This window comes from Micropterus salmoides, unplaced genomic scaffold, assembly GCF_014851395.1.
Source record: "Micropterus salmoides isolate LMB-PRFRI ecotype aquatic unplaced genomic scaffold, ASM1485139v1 Ms_hic_scaffold_16, whole genome shotgun sequence".
NCBI lineage: Eukaryota > Metazoa > Chordata > Actinopteri > Centrarchiformes > Centrarchidae > Micropterus > Micropterus salmoides.
In genome coordinates, this window is record NW_024040707.1 from 13,173,032 (window position 1) to 13,194,746 (window position 21,715).

The following is a 21,715-nucleotide window of genomic DNA, read 5'->3' on the forward strand; positions in this document are numbered from 1 at the left end:
CCATATGGCCCCTTTTAATCTAGCTGGCTCTGGTGTACGGTGTGGGCTGCTGGACTATAGCAGCAGGATTGTGTGCAGGACTGTGTGCAGAAGCCTTTCCAGCCTATCACACAAAACACAGATACACAAACATTATATACACAAATACAAAAGAACACACATTGATGAGTTCCAACCTATTTCGCCCATGACTGTCCTCTTGAAGAAGGAGCCAAGTGGAGAGCTTGCATAGTGAACGCACACTTATTCACCTCTAAAGGCTTGGAATTCCTGTTTCGGACGGAAACTTGGCAGAGAAGCATGGAATGCTGCCCCTCTAATCGAACTGTGCACCCCGGATTGAACTTTTATCAGCACCCCCAGGACCTTGCGTGAGGGTGGAGGACTCGCTGTGGCTTTCAGGAACTGATTTCAAGTTGAGCACTTCAAACAAGGCTTTCTCCTCGTTTGAACTATAGATCACTAAAGTTGCGTTTTATTGGATTTTAATTTACTGGCCGGTTCTAACAAATTTGTGTCTGAATTCAGTGATTTTGTTATCTTCTATCATAGGGTTGGACGGAGTTATTATGGTTGGTGATTTTAATATTTACGTCAAGTATCACAGAGTCTTTTAATTTTATTTAGCATGTGTCTGGTCCCACACACATTAGGGTCATACATACCTTGGACCTTGTTTTTACATGTGGTTTAAATACTGAATCTAATTATTTGGGGGAGCTGTATGTTACGGACCTTAAATGTGTTTTGTCAAACCTGTCTTTTATTTTAGACACTCTGCCCAGTAAATGTGTAAGTTGCTCTTGCATCTTAAATCGCCACTCAGCTGAGCAGCTAAGAATTTTTCTGCAGCTTCTGACCCAAGTGCAGCGCTGTCTTCCTACACTGGCATTAATAATCTGGTCCACTCCTTTAACACACATTGCTCTGCTGTTTTGGCGCTCCTAATAAAATGAGACTTGCTCCCTCTGCAAATTGATCCCCTTGGTTCAATGACACCACAATGAGTCCTTTAGGTTGCCAGTGCAGTCTGGTTCTAAAATGATAGAAGAGTAATGGCTTCTCCTTGTTGGCACATTTGTGTGCATGCATACTGCTGTTAATCATGGATTCTAAGGAGAAGGAAATTAAACACATAAAAACAGACTAATGAGTATGTTCCAACACCTGGACTTTCCAAACGCATCGGAGCACAAACTCAGAGCTCAAACTGTGACTGACTGCTGGTTTAAACTGAAAAAAATAAAATAAATCAGGGTGGTGGGTCAATTTCTGTTTCTCCTTTCCCATTAAACTGAATATTTAACAAGAACTGAATAAAACTCCAACAAGGGGAAAAGACCATTTAAGTCATTGTTTCTGGCATAAATGTTGGAGGGTAGAGCGTCTGGGGAAATCAATCAAGCTCCACGTTCATCTGTTTTATTAAAAATACCTTTTCACCGGAGTTTAACTGCATGGTTAAGGATGCGAGGGCTTCTTACTTTGCCAACTTAATTTCTTCCAATAAACGCACCCCTAAAGTCCTGTTTGACACAAACAACAACATTGTCAGTCCTGTACCTCCTGATGTGCCCGTCTTCTCAAATAATTATTACAGCAACTTTCTTTATGGATAAGATTAGAGATGTCAGGGCCACCACCGTCAATGTTCCGTTTACCCAACTCGGCCATCAATTTTGAACATTTTTATTCCTATTTCCCTAACTTCCTCAAGCCCTGTGGTCATTGCAACATTATACCAACTCCCATGCTCAAAAACTTGCTTGGGTTTGTAGTGTCGATTGTAAATAGCTCCCTGAAATCTGGCTTTGTCCTAGCTTATTTTAAACATACAGTTGTGCAACCTTGATCCATCCCACCCCAAATACTATAGGCCTATATCTAAGCTGCCTTAGCTGCGCCAAACAGCTCACTGAACACGCCTTGACTACACACAACATTTCAGATAAATTACAATCTGGTTTCCATCAAAAGCACTCCAATGAAACAGCTCTTCACAGGGTGTCCAGAGACATAATGATATCTTCTGATGTGGGTGAATGCTCTGTTCTGGTGCTGCTGGATCTTAGTGCAGCTTTTGATACTGTAGATCACAGCATCCTGACTGAAAGGTGCAATTTATACTTCTGCGTCAAATCGAGGGCGTAGCCCCATACCCTACGGCGTAGCCTGATGTGCACCGTCGAGGTGACGCGGACCGTAAGCTCTGTGATTGGTCGGCTAGGTAGCCTCACACGTAGACCCTACGCAGTATAAATCAAGCTTTAGGCAGTGGGTGGGTGTATCTGGGAGCGACCTGGACTGGTTCTCATCCTATCCCTGTGTCGCAGGGTTATTACATGTCTGAAACTGCTGCTCTTTCCTGTGGTGTGCCTCAGGGTTCTGTCTTTGGCCCTCTAGGTTACATCATTAGCAAATTTAGAGTTACGCTGATGATATCCAGCTGTATGTCTCCTTTAAGCCTGATGAAACTGACGAGCTGGCTGAACTGAGCAATTGCCTGACTGCCATTAAGGACTGAAGGGCTAACAACTTCTTACAGCTCAACACAGATAAGACTGAGGTCGTCATAGTTGCATCTGACAGCATAGCTCATGGTGGCTCAGCATATTGGGTCCTTGTCTTTAGCTGTATAGTCAAACCTCAGAAAACTTTGGCTACAGTCCCCTCCAAAAGTATTGGAACAGTAAGGCAAATTCCTTTGTTTTTGTTGTTCAAAGAATTTCAGCTTTCATTTCCTGGTATTCACATCTAGATATGTTAAACGACATATCACCGTTTGTATTAGACCACAGCATTCTTAGGTGAGCAAAAGTAATGGAACAAATAATCTTAAAGTAAATAACATTTAATAATTGGTGGCATAACCCTTGCTTGCAATAAATGCCTCAAGCCTGCAGCCCATCGACATCACAGAACTGTTGCATTCCTCATTTGTGATGCTATTCCAGGCTTTTACCGCAGCTTCTTTCAGTTCTCATTTGTTTCAGGGTGTTTCTCTCTTCAGTTTCCTCTTAAGGAGGTGAAATGCATGCTCTATTGGGTTAAGGTCAGGTCATTGACTTGGCCAGTCTAAAACCTTCTTCCACTTTTGTCCCCTGATGAAGTGCTTTGTTTTGTCAGCAGTGTGCTTTGGCTCGTTGTCCTGCTGCATGACAAACTTCCTCCCACTTAGTTTCAATGCATTTCTCTGTAAATTGGCAGACAAAATGTTTCTGTACACTTCTGAATTCATTCTGCTGCTACCATCATCAGATACATCATCAATAAATATTAATGAGCCTGTTCCAGAAGAAGCCATGCACGCCCAAGCCATGACATTACCTCCACCATGCTTCACAGAGGAGCTTGTATGCTTCGGATCATAAGGAGTTGCTTTCTTTCTCCACACTTTGGCCTTTCCATCACTTTGCTAGAGATTAATCTGTGTCTCATCAGTCCATAAGATTGTGTTTCAGAACTTTTGTGGCTCATCTCTGTACTTCTTTGCAAATTTCAAATTTCTGTCATCAACTAGTGTTGTTTTCCTTGGCCGACCTGTTCCACGTCTGTTGCTCAGTACACCAGTAGTTTTTCTTTTTCAGGACATTCCAAATTGTTGTGCTTCCTATGCCCAATGTTTGTCCAATGGCTCTGGTCAATTTTCCTTCTTTTCTTAGCTTGACAATGGCTTGCTTTTCTCCCATAGGCAGCTCTCTGGTCTTCATGTTGGTTTATCCTCTTTAACAAGAAATGCAGTCTTTATAGGTTTGAACCAAGAATGAAAACTTAAGACTAGTCATGCAGATCTATTTAATGTTTGGACAATCAACCTAAAAGGCAACACCTGGGCAACAAGAAACTCTGTCTGAAAATCTGTCAGTCACATGTTCCAATACTTTTGCTCACTTGAAAAATGGGTGGGTTCAAACAAAGGGTGGTATGTCCTGAGTTCTTTAATTCAGGTTTAACTCTTATCTCATACTAATCTTTTGATCTTAAACCCAAATGTCTTCAGTGAACAACACAAAGGAATTTGCCTTACCGTTCCAGTACTTTTGGAGGTGACTGTATATTTGGCCAATGTATGTACTTTGAGCACCATGTCAAATCATTGACCAGTACATGTTCCTTCAGTTTAGGAAACATTGCCAAACTGATATTTGTGGAAACAAAATCGAAGTACAGCATCGGCCATGCTTTTATATCATCCCAGTTAGACTACTGAAACTCCCTTTACACCTGCCTCAGCAAGTCGTCCCTGAACTGTCTACAAATTGTCCAGAACACTGCTGCACGGCTGTTGACCAGGTCTGATAGCACAAGGCACTTGGGTACATCTCTGACCTGCTCCAACCTTATATCAACACTATGTCACTAAGGTCTTCTGACTAGGGATTACTAGTTGTTCCTCGCACTCCACTAAAAGCAAAAGGTGGCAAAGTGGTGGAGCCCACTCTGTGGAACGCTCTTCCATTAGACACGCATTCTGCAGTCACTGTAGACACCTTTAAAATGCACATGAAGACTCTTATTTAAACTGGCCTTTGTCGCGCGGTGTGCTATCTAATGTGTGCAGTGTGTGTTTTAAGATCAGTTATTGCTTATGTTTTGACTGATTTTTTAAAAACTTATGATATTTTTGCTTATGTTTGATCATCTTATTTCTAATATTTTACTCTTGTAAAGTGCTTTGCAACCTTGATCTTTCAAAGGTACTATATTGAATACACTTTACTTAATTACTTAGATTCACTAAATGTAAGGAAACCAGTCTGATAGCATATTCCCCAGCTTCAACAAAGTGGTTGCTAGTATTCCTGGGGTCCAAACACACACGCAAAAATTTTTAAATCGTACAGTACGAGTAAAACAAGAAACGGCAAAACAAGCCAAATATAAAAGGTTCTTAAACAGCAACTAAAGTAACATGTATGTGAGATTCATCAGTTTGTGACTTTTTGAAAGGAAATCTACTTCTGATCTGTCTGATGGTGGGGAGAATTTAAAGAACAGCTTTCATCATATAATTTGGTACCACCAGATGACCAGATGACCAGTGCTCACTTGATGTGAGCACAACAGCAGACAATATTCAAATCATAAGAGAAGATGGAACATATGCAGAACATTTCCTTGAAATCACAATGCCCTTTCCCATTCATGGAAACAATGTGATCAATCTGATCAGACCAAGACAGTAAATTATCGTATTTAAGCTTTTTGCTTAATATTTAAGTTTAATTTTCAAGCAAAAAGGCAAAATATGTACACTACGTACTCAGGGCCTTCCATTCACACACATTCATAGCGTGAGCGTAACTGCTCAGAGTAGAAACTAACATTCACACACATTCAGACAGCAATTAGGGTTCAGGCTTCAATTTGGTATCTTGCCCAAGGACACTCAACATGCAGACTAGAGGATCCGGGGGATCGAACGGCCAATCTTTCGATTAACAGACATCTGCTCTACCTCTTGAGCAACAGCCATTTCTGACCATTTTATAGACTAGACAACTAATCAGTTAGATAATTAACAGGTGTTTTTGATGATGAAATTAATTGTTAGATGCGGCACTATGTTACATTAAACACTGTTGTTGCTGTATAAACTTGACATTTTAAAAATGATATGAGAAAAAAGAAACCTCAGGAGTTGCTCAGCTGGAATTAAAATCACAGAATTTCCTGACATGCTTGCTTCTTGCCGAATTGCTGAGTTGCCTTAGCTAATATAAAGACAGATAACAGAGACATACAACTGCTGTTCTGTACACTTGTTAAAATTGATGCAGCACTTTATTCCCATCAAAGCACATTCTGTTTTTCCTCTTAGGCTGGCTAGCTTCTTTGGATCTTATCAAGCATTAACAAGAGATGCTGTATGTTCATTATGCAGTGTTTTGCATGCATCTGCACAACATGTAGGAACAACAGTACTGGTGGAACTGTCTGTGCCTAACAGTAGGAAGCATTATTTTGTCTTCAGCTGTGCTGCTCCGCAGGGATCCTCTCATGAGACTTCAACCCTCTTCAAACATAACAGAAAGATAGAATGAGAGAGACAAGTGGGAAAGACATTCACCACAGCACTAAGAGCTGAAAGCCACAAGATGGCAGTGTATCACCTCTTCTGCATGAACAATGGCAGCCTGTGAGCAATACCATTACTGATGTTGGGAAAACATTTCCCTCAGAAGGGTTATTGTTAGGCCACATTTGACAGACCAAGTGAGGAAAGCACAAGTTGTATGTTTAATTAGGCAACATAAATCAAACATATGCAGATACAGCAAACTACCTTTAAATCAGAAAAAAAGATGACAGTGCACTATCTTCCAGGAACTAACTTAAATATGTCCTGTTTCTGTGCTTTATTACAACAAAAAACATCACAGCCCACGTTACCTACAGTTATTTCAGCATTGTTATGTTCAGTTACCAGTAACTTGCTCTGATTTAAAAACAACCTATAAACTTTTTGTTCCACAATAACATTTTCCTAACCACTCCAAATAGTGTCAACGGCTGTAAAAACTGAACTACCCTGAGAAAGTGACCTCTCCACCCGATGCTGGAGATGAGGGGCGAGAGGTTTAGTTTGCCAGCTGTTTTTTCCATGTAACAATGCAGCGCAGCCTCTCTGTAGCTCCCTGGCAGAGGGCACAGTGCTGTGCAAAGGCTCCTTCTGTCACTGACTTGGCCTTAAGCCTGAGAACATCACAAGCAGAAGACAGACGAGCTTTTCATAGCAGGCCAAACAAAGAGCTTTCTCTCTAACTGTGAAGTACAGAGAGAGCCGTTTTTGACCCTTCCAGGCTTCTACTGAGACTCCTTGCTGCCATCGCTGAAATTTATACTTCTTGGTTGGGTTACGGTTACAGTTGCACTAGCCCTCCTGACACACCCACTTGTGGAAGAAGTAGTTAAGATTCTTTACTTCCATTAAAGTGGGTGGTGATGGGGCAGTGGATAGGACACATGCCTTTGTTGTGAGAGACCCGGGTTCAACTCCCCCACTGTGACACATCCACCAATGTGTTACTGAGCAAGACACTTAACCTCTAGTTGCTCCAGAGGCGTGTGACCTGACATATATAGCAATTGTTAGTCGCTTTGGATAAAAGTGTCAGCTAAATGAATAAATGTAAATGTAAAGTACCAATGCAATCTAAAAATACTCCATTACAAGCAAACATTTGCATTTCCTTAATTAAGTAAAAAATACAGTATTATCAGCAAAATGTACTTAAAGTAAACGTACTCTTTATGCCACCTGACTGATATATTAGATTGTTAGTTTGAAAATGGTAGTTTTAAGTATTCTATATACTGTTCAGTAATTCAGTCCAGTTATTTCCAGACTAGGGGTCAGCCCTCCTCCAAAAGGTCACAAGATATATCTGAAGTGTTGTGAGATGATAAAAGGGGTTGAAAAAAAGTGAAAACAAAGTTCTGCTACACACATTTGAATAAATTTTTGGGACTTTTCTCTAATCTTTGTTTTTTAAGAAGGAATATTCTATAATATTTTTCCTCTTTGGGTATCGAACGTCACACAGGGCCCGACTAAACACTACTTTTTTAAGGGGTCACGAGCCAGAAAATTGGGAACCACTGGTTTAATCTTAATAATGGATTGCATTTTATAAATGTAATCAGGTGTTTTTAATGTTAAATCTTAATTTAACTAGTAAAGTAACTAGTTACTAAAGCTTTCAAATAAATGTATTGGAATACAGTAAAGTATATAGTAGCATATTGGTTGTACTTAAGTGCAGTACTTGGGTAAAGGATCTCAGTTCATTTCCACATTTCCATCGGCAGGTTCATCATCTCATCTCATATCAGCTTGATTTGTCAGTGCCTGGGCTTCCACTAAACTATTTTGTGCTGGACTGATACGGTATAGAGAAGTGTACTTTCCAATATATTGCATGTGAATGTTAAATCATTAGGTCAGTAGGTATTATGCCATAAAGATCCAATATCACACATACAAAGGCATAATGAATGAGATTGTGCTGCGTTTGCATGTTGCATATCTCATTTATGCTTAATATCGCCCATTCTATTCTGAAAATCTAATCGTTCTGCCATTTCCACATTGTGTCCCTCACTCGCAGGAGATTCCCCCCCCCCCCCCCCCACACACACACACACACACACACACACACACAAATAGATCATACATTCAGCAGCGGCACTTTCTTCTTAATATGTCATTGCACATACACAGAGAAATCCCTCTTTTTGACTAGCAGAGCTGAAAAAGCAGCCGGGGACTAGCGCTCATGCTCCCCAGTCTTATTTTCTGGGGAATAGTGTGCTATTCCGTGATCCCCTACCTCTTCCCTGCCAGCCCTCCCTCTGCTTGATCTGAGAGGCGATACAGAACTATGGAATTGCAAATGCCTCCCATCAGACTGGGAGATGGATCTAAAGCGCTCACTGATATTACAGTGGCATTAAGTTGAGAGAGTCGCACACACCATTAATCTCTTACTATGTCTACTTTACCAGGGAATGTGACAATAGGTAATAGAGTCAAAGCAAATCATTTGTTGAGAAAACATGCAACAACATGTTTTCACTAGACTCGAGGTGCATCAGTTGTGCCTATATAACCTAAAGGCTTACAAATCACACTAATGTCACACATGATTTTGTCACTATAGACACTTGGGTGTCTTGTCATTACTGCTGCAGGGATGCATTTGCTCCAGGCACACTACACTTGTTCAACCTTGACTGAAACACAAATCCTGCCTTTCTGAAGGGGAGCACAAAAATACAAATTTTTGTCACACATGCATATAGATTGGCAAAAGGACTTTTTTCATCTGCTGAAGGAAAAGTCATTCCTCTTTCACAAGTGTACTATAGCTTAAGCCATGACCATATCATGGATAATGTCATGGCCAATTACTGAGAAGGTCTGCTGGCTGATATGTAATTCAAGGGTTTAAGGTTGTAGATGCTAGTAGGATGTGTCTCTGTTGAAAGATGACAGTGTATCAAAGGATATCTTGGTTATGAAGACTGAATACAGAGTCAATGTACAGCTCTTGCTTTTGAAAAAGCACAGAACAATCTGGAAAAAAATTTTTTTTTTTTTGTTTTTCTTGATAAACGACTATAATGATTAATCCATTTTTAGCACTGTTGGCAATTCATTTTCTGTCAATCAACTTATTGATGAATTGTTTCACCACTGCTTATGTGTTTTGCATTTCTAGACATTTTAAATAAAGGAAAATATTGATGTTTAAATATTTGTAAACATACATTTTGCGATGGGAATGTGACTGAATATCAGATTATCAGTGAAACATTTTGGTGACGCATTACTTTACTTCACAGGGACTCAAAATAAATATGAAACACACCCAATACCCTATCAACTGATTGCTCTCTACTTTTTATTGCGTTGCCATCAAAACTGTATATGTGTGGCATGGCTGTCTAAATGCAAAGCCACACACACACAGAACAGCAACACATGCAAATACACAAAACCTTGCATTTGTTCCTTGGCCAAAAGGATCAACAGCAAAAGAGAAAGGCACAAAGAGTTTCACATTCTGTTCCTCAAAGCCAAAGCAACTTTATCATAAGCCACGTGGCCGTATGCACTCCAGAATAAAAGCTGCATGTTTTCCAGCGATCTTCATAGCGCAGCACGGTGCCTGTAATTAACTCTTGGAGAATGTGATGACGAAACAGAAGCTGGGAACTTCAAAGACAACCAAGAGCTTTCCCAAAAAGTTCAAACACACTATGGAAGTGGGATCTCTGTTTCACAGGCCTATTAAATCATTGTGCATTTGTGACTTCCCATCTGGTGAAATCAAAACTTTACAATACCAACAGCAGTAAATAAAATAGGGCCAATAAAGAAAGAATTCATACAACTGGCTGACTTTTATGGGTGGCGAAAGGCACATTCATTGCTGCTTGTTTTTAAAACCAACACTAACTCTTGCACACTCTTGCTCCTTCATTTACCAAAGACTGTTTGCTGCCATATACAATAAATGTTTAATGTGTCGTTAAGCCCTTTTCCAAACGACCTCAGACATTATCAAGATCTTACAGAGGCGGAATGCAACGGTGAAATACACACAATAACAGACATGATGCAGGGTTCATGTACCTACATATGGTAATACTCCATTTCTACTTGTCCACCATATGCACTCCTGGGGCTAGATCACAGCCTCATGAGCTGCCTTCCTGCCTCCAACCATCAAATAACACACTGGCTGTTTACAGCTGACAGGCTGGGGGTCTGTGATCCCATGACGGCAGGCCATTCCCAGGAATCAATAGGCTCTGCAGGGGTATTATTAGAGGGCCTGGAGATAATCACAGGTTCTGTTCTGAAATAGTCATTCACCATAATGAATATCATAAAGAATGTGAATTATAGAAGAAGTGGAGCTCCTGGTTCAGATCTGATCTAATGGTCAGATGCCGAATCAGAACCCAGAACACAAATAAACAGCAATATTAGCAGCTTTACGACCCTTTGGTAATAGCATGGAAGCTTAGAGAGAGGGATGTAAACACTTGGAGAAAGATTTACACTTCGTCATGACCGCCCAGCCTTATACCTTTACCTCTGAAAAGCCCCTGCCTGTATCTATTATTCAAGTCAGACATGTTTTCTTAATTGAGGAGACAGAAAGAAAGAGGCTAAGACAGACGGAAAGAGTCAGAGACGGTGAAAGAAGACAGAGAAGCAGATGTTTTTTGATTGAATGGAAGAAAAAAAAAAGAATATCTGGAGGAAAAAAAGGAATCAAAAGAGAGGCGTGAAGTGAGGGAAAAGGAAAAGGAGTGCATCTTGGCCATTTAAAATCATTCATTCAGCCTTGAGCTGGGCTTGATGGGTGCAGAGAGGTCTTAACTTTGGACAGGACTGAACTAGAAGGCAGCTGCAGGCAATGAATACAGCAGCTACTGCACAGGCAAAACCCCAATCAGTTAAAACATGTTTTTGCTTCGTGCGGTTCATTAGTACTGTGGAACTAAGTAACGCAGATAGAGGACGTTGTGGGGTTTTTTCCCCACTGAGGAGGTCATCTACATATAGATTTTGTCATATATATATATATATATAATGCTGCTTGTGTACCATTTTATTTCAAGTTGCCTTCAGATAAATTCAGATAATTTTCCCCTCAATAGACCGTATAGAGCAATTATCCTGTGTCACAATAAGCTGCAATCCTGCATCCCCATTGGCCCAGCTGACTGCTCCACTTTCCCCTTTCTCAACTTGACATAAACATACTTCCTGTTTTCACCTCTGCTGAGCAGTGTGGGCAAGTCAAGAACAGAGAGGCATTAAAACGACTTGACGACCATGTATGCTGATTTGATATGGGTTATTCTGATAGAGGTCAGGTAATCTTCAACCTCTGTTCAGGTTCAGATGTTCTAATGCACTAGAGGCTATCATCACACATGCCACATCCTAGCAATTTAGGTGGGTGATGATAGCTGCATGCACTCATGTGTGATACCTTGGAGTCACGTTAACAAAAACATTTCCCTGTCCAAGGAGCTGAATCCCACAGCTAATGGAATTTCGTTCCCATTTTCTCCCACCCATTATTGTCTGGATCGATGTTAAAATAACAATTTGGGCAAATTGAAATATGTTTTTTCAAACAAAATGAACGCAATTTGGTCAATTAAATGAAACTGAAGTTGGAACAATTAGTGGATGAAAAAAATGTATCAATCACCAGAGCATCAAAACAATGTTAATAATTAATTCACTGTTACAGCCGTCTAATCAAGCAGAAAGTAATAAAGTAATATTCTCTGCTTTCAGCTTCTCATATGTGAAGATTTGCTTTACTGAGCTTTTCTATGTATTTTAAATTAAATATTTTTGTTTTTTGGAAACGTTTAGAGACATTTAGAGACTTGTAATGGACATTTTTCACTATTTTGTAGATTTATGTGGATACTTTTTGTAGATAAATTATCAATAAATAAAAAATCTACAGGTTTTACTAAGTGAAGCATATTGTTCTTTCACAATCACTGGAAATTGTTTTAATTGTTGTCAGAGAAAAAACTAAAATGGAAATGCTATCAGACTTCTAAGCTCACATTCACCCTCAGAACTGCCCCACTGAATATAGTTTACCATTTTTATAATTGCTTCAATATTACTGTATATTGTCTGTTACGTAGCAGAAGGGAGTTACAAACTCAATTTCACTCTATAACCTGCTGTGACACAATAAATCTACCTACCTAAACTCAGTGCATTGGAGTGGGCTGCTCTAAAATAGCATGCTAGACCAAAAACATGTCAAAAAAGAAACTTAATTGTATGATCTCTTTTCTGCAATTACTGTATGTGTGTGTGAGAGGGGTTTTCAACAGAACCATCTCAAGAAAAACTACCATATGTGTGAAATCTGGTGAGAATAGTTTCCCTTTGCAGTATCACTTTGAATGGTTTGTGGGCTTATTTTTTGTAGTTCTGAGCTGATTTACTCTACACCCCTTCTGCTGATCATCTTAGCAGGCTTAGTGGCAGAATCATCATAAGCAACGGTTCAACAACTATAACTAATAATCATTAGTTACTACATTGACTCAAATATGTATATTCAGGCATGGGAAATAAACCGTCACATCTAAGCTATTGCATTGCCTGTGTAGCTGATTAAATGCTACTTCAGCATGTGATTGCTTTGTTGCTGGGGCAAGAGGCAGAGAAAACAGAGACAGGCAAGGAACAAGGAATAGGTACAGAGTAATATGAGAGGAGTGTGAACAAGGAAAGAGGAAAAAAAATATACAGCGAAAGCAACGATTCAAGTCAATCTCTGGGGTATGTTTCTGCTATTACAGGCAGAGATCACCCCAACTTTGGCATTAAGCATGTGGAGCGAGCCAGTCTCTGTGAACATCCCCGTTTCAACACCAAAGTTGCCCCATTAATTCCTATAACCTTCTTTAACTCCATTTTCTTAAGTCTGCAGGAATTACTGACACTTTCAGACTACGATAGCATCTAACAGATGTGATGAGAATAACCAGCCTAAATTAACTGGGCTGCAATAACTGAACACACACACACACACTTTTTTCTTCTGCCAAATAATGCTACACCTACAAACACTTGTTATAATTAAGGTTTTCTTTAGAATTTTCCAGTATGCTCAACCAAAACATCTGATATAAGAGGAGTGATTCAGCATACCGAAGAGCATGGCACAGCAGCGCACAAACGCCACAATAATTCATATTTCACTTCCTCCCTTCTTTCCAGCGCCACATCAACACAGCAAGTGATTGATCTTTCTGACTGTATTTCCTGACTGAGAGCCTCACACAGCTCCACCACTTTAATGGAGAATGATTACCCAACATTTTTATTCACATTTCTCTTTCAATACAATGAGAAAAAAAAAGTGTTTTCTAGCGACTCTACAGCACATACCACATAGCTGCAACATCTGGCACAGGACCTTTGTCACTTGTCGCAAAGTGATTTTTTTGTGTCTTCCTAAAGGAAAGAATGCCTAAAAAAAAGTTGAACATGACAGAAAAATTGTTGTGTCCAAGGCCTGTATGTGTTGAGGACATCCATTCAGTGTTTGCGCACAATACCATTCATTGACAGGATGAAATATTCACAAAAGGCTGCAACAGAATATTCATCAATATTCAATAGAAATTATCCAAATGAGGTATTTGATGGGGGAACGGTCCCTTGCACTGTCATCATTTGGTAATTAGGTGTTCATTATAGTGCATCTGTGTGAGATGGGTGAGCCTTAACAGAAGCAAAACAATGCTGCTGAGCTGGAGTGGAAAACAATCAACATCCGATCACAGCCATAATCTTGTTTACAGTCATGATCCATTTAACCTATTAGCTTTCAGCTGTGCTTGAAAATTAATTACAGAGCAACTATCACACTGGGACTATCAGCGAGAACACAAATGAGTGAGGTATTAATCAACAAGAAATAGCAAATTCCTCACTTCTGCAGCATCTAAAAACAACCCACAGATGTTCTTCCTACTCATCAGAAACTCCTGAACACTGCTCTTTAAAAATAGAACATGTTCCCACTATGCACTTGGGTTTATTTTTGTACTGCACAAGAGCCAAAAGTGGGCTGTGGATTAGGCGCACATTGCTTTTTGATGATGGAGCACACAGCACTAGGAGGCGTCTTTGAAACTCTCTCCAGCCTTTTGAAGCCCTCAAAATCTGTCCCACCGATTTGACTGTCCGCGCTCATCTCTCCTTGTTTTTTTGCAAGGCATTCTCAAGCTCCAAGCTCAGCACAGGCTAATGGGTGAGCAGCAATTAAGGCTCATATACGCATGGATCATATTTCATTAAAGCTAAGCCTAATGATCTCCTCCTACAGTGCATTTGGCAACTGGAGTTCATTGTACACATCAGGAAACAACACTGCAGCACTGAAACTGCTGTGTAATAAAAAGCTTATGACTGGAACAGCTGCAAAGGCTCAAACATTAGGACGCAGCAAAGTTTGCAGCTGTCAAGCTGTCGTGGCCGATATATCTGCCACAGAAAGGCTAATTAAGAGGGCATCGATACGAGCGACCATGACATTAACAAGGCAAGAGTAAGACGAGAAAAAGACGGCTGTGCAATGGAGCTGGAAACTCTGTGTTACTCATGGGACAAACATTAAGCATGTGATCATAATAATGACTGTACCCAAAAGAAGCAGACTTCCATTTGCGGCAGGGGACGACTCGTCTGCAGCCTGCAGACACCAACCTCCCAGGATTCTCTGTGACTTCGACAGGTAGGGAGGCATGTCTCCTATAAAAGGACAAACAAAACACACTTAGACTATTGACATAAAATGGCAGATGTAAAAGAAACATTATATATATATATATGCATCCATTTCCCTCAGAGATTTCACACTGGGAGTCTGTGACTTTGAGAAAAGTATAGAGGTGAAAAATTTTTTTTAGTACTGTATTATACATATCATACAACCAGGTAATATGTGAATTCTGTACTGCAACTTCTACGGTGGCCCTGAGAGGCCAACGCACTGCAACTTAAGAAAACACTTTCAAATTCATCACAACACCACACATTTAAACAACACAACGGAAGTGTTTCCAGGGGACCCTTTTAAGTGATGCACACAGCTAGCTTGTTTTGGTTGAACCTATAACCTGAAGTACATAATGCCATGAAATGACGCACTCCGGGACAGTAGGGGGTGGTGTGCACCTAAACAAGGTGGTTGGATCGGCAAAAAACCCAGAGAAGAAGAAGAATGTTTTGGTTGTGCTCCCATGGTTTTGCAGCAGCAGTTCAGGACTTTTTTCTGTCAGCAAATTAAGCTAAAATGTAATTGTTTTTAGGTCCTTTTAACATTAACATTGCATGATTGTGATATTAACTATTGCAGATGTCTGTTGTTAAACTAGCGTTAGCCTTTTGCTAACAAACGTTTTCACGTGTTGTCAAAAATGGTGATTTCTGAGCTTGCATGTGCTTTGTCTGCCTGACAAAATAAACATGATTGCCGTGTGCTATATTAGCTGGCTAGAGTGCTGGATTTGATTTCCATTGTAATGTTAGTCAGAATAAAAGTAAAACTTTGTGTGGTACAAGCTGTGAACTTTCAGTACACTTTCTGACTGTGACAAATCAAAATGTCTGCTGTGAATCAGAGGTTGCCTTTGATTTTCTTTTCTATCAATTTGACTGACAGTCATAATGATGTCATAATAACCTTATTGTATTATATTATTAGGACCTTCATTTTAATGAGAATGAGACACAGTCCATTTGATATTTAGATTTTCAAAAACGGCCAAATCACAATAACAGTTAAAATACAGATTATGCATTTATAAGGGCACGGATAAAATATAAACAGGGAAACAAATACATGAGAGACCAGGTATCACATTTTATTTTAACAGAGAGCAGATAAATGATTCCCTTTTCCCCTGCAGTGTATGACCTGTAATGTTGGGCCTGTTCTGGATTGACAGATTATAACTTCTGCATATCAGGCTACAACTTTTATAAATATATGTTTAATTATTTAAAATGACAATTAACCTATAAATATATGTTTTATAGTATTACATTTTTGAATATTAACTTTTCCTGGCCCGAACCAACGCCACCTCAGCCAACGTTTTGAAGTCAGGAAACATTATTCCGATGGCAGTGAAGTGGGCCAGACTATTTTAACAAGGGATTTCCTGATAAGTTTCACAGACCCACTCCAATGTCTCTAATACTAGCTCTGTTAGCAGCCATAAATGGTTATGGTCTGTGAAGTTAGTATTAGGTTTAGTAGTTAAACACAGCTACTTTAAACTATGTGCAAAATAATCTCCTGTTATTGTTTCTTGAATTACTGTTAAACTTGTGTGACACATTGTGTTTGAATTTCACTTGCTTTTCCACATTACTATGGTAAGGAATGTGAATTTCTTAATCTCATTCACATCTTTCTTTTTTCCCCAAGTAATGTATTGTCCATATTGTGGAATCGAATTGGCTGGATATATTGGATGTTTTGTGGATCCTAGCTGTGTTAAACTACTAAACCTAATACTAATTTGACAGACCATAACCGTTTATGGCTGCTGACAGAGCTAGGACTAGAGACACTGGAGTATCTGCAATAGTTAATATCACAATCATGCAATGTTAATGTTAAAAGGACTGAAAAACACTTACATTTTAGTTTCATCCGCTGACGCGATGAGCTTGTGAAGTACTAAAATATTCCACTTAAAATACAGTCAGTATCAGATTTGTGTGCTTTGGCCCATTCACTACAACTCATACAGTTTATAATACTGATGACTACTTTTCAGTGCCATGATGTTTGTGTTTCCTAACCTACTGTATAGACAGCTTCTGGTCTCCATACATTTCAGTGTAGTCGGTCTTGCAAACTTGCAAAGACGTGAAACTTGCTTGAGATACAGATGAAACCACAGAATGATTATAAATGCCTGGTTTGTGACATCCTATAGATCAGAAAAAAACATCTAGTCTCTGCACGGAAGTTAAGCAGACACAGTTTCATGTCCATTTCAAAATTTGAATTCCTTTTCTAATAAGTCCATGTTTAACATTGTAAAAAAGTTTCCTAAACTGTACCTAATTGTGGTAAGTATACTTTAGAGTACTATTAAGTTTAAGTTTATACTTTTTGTATTAATGGACATTAATATCATTAATATACATTTAAACATAGTATCATGCATTTCTTTTAGTCAGATTTTGTAAAACAAAATACCAGTTTAACTATTTTTGACTTTGACAAGCACAAAAATATAGAAATGGAAAGAAACAGGCCACTTGTAATATTAGCTCATGAACTGAGAACTTGGGATAAAAAGCCCACCAGGTTGATCAAAGAAAAGAAAAGGTTATATGCAGTAGGTTTCTTCAAAGTGTCTGTGCGACGTCATAGTTTGTGCTCAGTATACTACAGTTAAAGAGGTTTTGCCCTCTGATGGTTGATAACTGATTATTGCACAGACATTTCTCATCTCATTCCACTGGATACCATTTCCACAGAGACATGTCTATCTTGTCTATTGTTTAAGGTTTTCACTGAGCTATGCCACCTTAAAGCTGGTTGTCTTAGACAGGGTAGGCCTGTCTGAGACAACCTATACTGACAGACATAGCAGCTGATTTGATATGTGCATGTAAATATATTTAAGAAATAACTGCTAACTGTCCAGTCAAATAAAACCTTATTCCAAATAACATTCCATACGACTCTGAATGTTCTCCTTTAATTCAAAGTCATGCATTTTGTAAAAGCATCTGTTGCAAAAAATATAAGTATCCTTCATTCTTAAACACAGCTTATACTCAGACTGTATGAAAAATCTTGTATCAAGGCCCTGAGTAATATCACTGGCTAATTGTGTCATGGCTGCTGCCATTTGCTGCTGTTTCGCATAATGAATTATTAATTTAAAAAATGCTAATGTCTCTGCTCTGGCTGAGTTGGGAGCTGTGAACCTTGAATTAGTCTGAATTGTGTTGCCATCTTCCATTAGTTACCCTGATAGTGCTGCAGACTCAGATAGTCAGACCTTGTTTTAGACGTGTCAATGACTGATGCACAAACACCCACACTTTATAAAAGTGTGGCAGTTCTTTTCCACTGGGGTGAGAGATGGTCTAAGACTTAAAAACCACATCCAGCGCATTCTGTTAAATTCCTGTGGAGGGAACTGTTTTCGGAACAATACCTGATTAAGGACTGAAATCAACTTTGCTCAGTCAAAAGGGACTTGCACAAGGACAAAGGCGGCAGTCTCAGTATCTTATGCATCGGGGTTGAGCATCACTCTCCATAGCAACAAGAGATAGCGAAGGAGACAAGAGAAGACGATAGGTTTGTGCGATCCCTGCGGAGAACGCCGGCTGTGGATGAGAGACAGCACTAGACCAGCTCTGAAACACAGCACCATCACCTACCGTCCCTGCAGACAAATATCAGTTAAACTGCCCTGACACGTACTGTCACCGCACTGGAGGACCAGCCATCTCTTTTTAGGTTAGATTTCTGTGTGAATTATGAACAGTTCAGTCCACACATTGTGCTTGTTTTAGAAAAATGTCCTGCCTGCAGATCGTAAAATTGCAGCTCCAAAGCTACTTCAGCGACTCCCTCATATGTTACAAGTAAACGACGTTACAAGAATGCAGTCTCTTTGCTCCCATTTAAAATGGTTAATTCCTCTGGCATGCCGTGCTGCTTTGTAAATGATCCCAATATAATTTTACACCAAATACAACAATAACTTGGCCTGAATTAATGTTGATATCGATTGGAAAGACTTTGCTTACTGGTGTTGCTTTGAGGCACACTTTGAGAGAGGTTTTGACCTCCACAACAACAGCCAAGCAAAGCTTTATTCTCTTCATTGTCATCTCAACAATAATGGCAGGAGGGGTTGGGCTTTATAATCCCTGCCTCTCTGTTTCCCCAACTCTCTGTGGAGACATTACAGGGAAATAAAAGCTGCAGACCCCGCTGAGGCTTTCCAGAGAACCTCCACTAGCTCACAATACCGCTGTTTCTCAGACAAGTACCATGGCCTTTTCATGCGTCGGACCCAACCTGTCACAAACGATATGAAATTTCAATTAGCCACTCCACTCTAAATAAAACAGCTGCCAGCCATCCCAATACATAAGCCCACCAGGGAACAGGTAAACAGGTATAAATAACAAGCGCACAAATAGACTTTAAGAAAATGTTCAGTGGTAGACAAGAGCCCTTCCATCCCGCATCCCTCTCATTACAATCGCTGTGACAAAGTGTCGGGCCACTCCGCTGTAAGCCTTTTGCCGTGTGCTAGTCTGGGTTTATGAATGTGCGCTGTACAAAAGTGCATCAGGGAGCAGAAGAACATCTTATCATCAGACATTCACTGAAGAACAATCCAATAAAAGCAGGTCACTGAGGTTGTTGAGCGTGTGCCTGCCTATCTCACCCAGGTTCTAATCACATCTGAATGAATCCATCCATTCTGATTACAGAACAGCAGACCAATTAAACACCATGTTGTTGTTCCTCTCTCATTAGCCACAGAGTGTGTATGAGAATAATCCCCACCATCACAGACAGGGCCAATCTCTCTCTCCCTCTACACACAAACACAGACACTCAAACCTCTATCAAACCAGTGCAACGCTATCCTTCGGGAGCAGGGCTTATTTATTTATAGCGCCTGTGCCAAGTTCAGTAGCTTTTCCATTATTAATGATAATGAAACCTACCACGCCATGTAACACAAAATATTTTAAACAGCCATGCTCACTTGTGTCATGGTGTGGCATATTAACAGGGTGAGAGATCTAAGTGACTGTAAGTCTGATGTGTATTGTCAGCAGAGCGCTGTGTTGGCAGTTGTAGTGATTTTAAACAGCAGTTGAGATACAAAGGGGTACTTGTAGCCAAGATAAAACATGTGACTGATTTCCCATCAACAGTCACAGCAATTTAACACTGGTTCTGCTTCACTTTAAAGAGATTCTATTGAATTAATTGCAACATAAAATTAATTACATCGAGAGCAGGGTTTCACTGAGGCTAACTTCTCCATTATCTATAGGGAGCTATAGTGGCGCTCAATCAGTATAGATGCAACAAAAGGCCTCAATTTTTATTGAGCAAATTTTATATGAGCAAATAAATCCCTAATTGTTAAATTTGGCCACTAATAAATAGTTACTGTTAATTTTTTATTTATAGCACTGAAATATTTTTCTTTGAAACCAATCAGACTGTATTATTAGGTTTGAACCCTACTCAGTGAAATTTCAAGGATGTCATTTTAGGTTTTGCAATTTAAAAATTCAAGTGTCCAGGATTTTCATTCAATGAAATAAACTCCTCTTTCTTGGATGGTATGACTGTTGAACCCGACAGGACAGAGGTCTGATTGATTCCATTCAGGCTTGATTTCTTGTTGCTGGTAGCCCGGATGTTCATATTGAAATTTTTCATATTGAATTTTGGTGTCTGAATTTTAAAACTGAATTTCTAGAGCTGAAATTAACTAACTAAATCTGACCAGAATATACTGTTTTAAATAGTGGACAGTGTAAATAGTGAACAATTTAATATCAAGTTTTTAAAATTTCACGGCTTCACACTACTAGAAATTTAAAAGAGGAGAAGTCAAACCACATTCATTAAGTGAAACATTCAGTGCCATAAGTTCAGTGGTATTTCAGCAATTAGACATTCTGTTGGTATTAAGATTCAAACTTACCTCCTTTCTTTGCTTTAAAAAATACTTACATAACACAGTGTTGGAGGAAGTTTATTCATGTGCATAGGACAGGGTGCACTTATTAATGTAGCATTTCTTGAATGTCGATAAACCGGTTTATCTGCACTGAGAAATAACAGCTTCCACCTACTGTATCACCTGGCCTTGTGGTCCTTGAAACTATGAAGGATGATAACCAATTAGAGCTCTTGATGCATCCCCAGCTAATCCAAAAAAGTCCAGCCAAAATAATGCCCCAGATTTCCCTATAATAATTTGGCAAATCAAAAACTGAATGAGGAGACAGCTTTTTAATTAAAACATTGATTTCCCAAAAAATACGCTTTTATTTCAACTGGATGTATAACATTCATTTGTGGGATTCATTTAAAAATCCACCATTTATTGTTTTAATACATCTATTTTTATTGCTTAATGTAGTTATTTTAGATTGCCATTGGACTCCTTTATGTGTGCAGTCTTTTATTCAACACTATGTATCGTCCAATTATATAATGTGTTTTTTGACTGCTTTGAAATGTGGTCTTTTTATTGATGGACTCATAAATTTGCTTGTAAAGTCTTTTATTATTCCCTTGTTTATGTCCAATTACATATAATTTAATATAACAATCAATGTCAATTCTGCATAAAACAGCTTGTACATCCAGTCCAATTTACATGTCCAGCCTTGCTAACTTGATAGGGATGTGTTAAATGTTGAGCAGCTTAACATTTCCACAGTATCACCAACTACACCTGACATGATGGAAGATGAGCTGCTCTTGAAGCTTTTCACTGATTTGCAGGATCAGTGTCATCATGTCTATTGCTCAATGATGAGGAGAAGTCAGCAATCACTTTAATTCAGAAATTTAGCTTTTGCGTCCAACCAATGTATGCAGCTGCCAAC

At 39.3% G+C, this 21,715-nt stretch overlaps 1 protein-coding gene across 3 annotated transcripts in view; it reads right to left on the minus strand.

Moving 5' to 3' along the window:
* LOC119905314 (IQ motif and SEC7 domain-containing protein 1-like) overlaps positions 1 to 21,715 on the minus strand; it is a 95,008-nt gene that overhangs the window by 54,470 nt on the left and 18,823 nt on the right. For all 3 annotated transcript variants that reach the window (XM_038722187.1, XM_038722188.1, XM_038722195.1), the window contains one exon: positions 14,720 to 14,827. In XM_038722187.1, the coding sequence (XP_038578115.1) occupies positions 14,720 to 14,827 (108 nt within the window). The remainder of the gene's footprint in view (positions 1 to 14,719; positions 14,828 to 21,715) is intronic.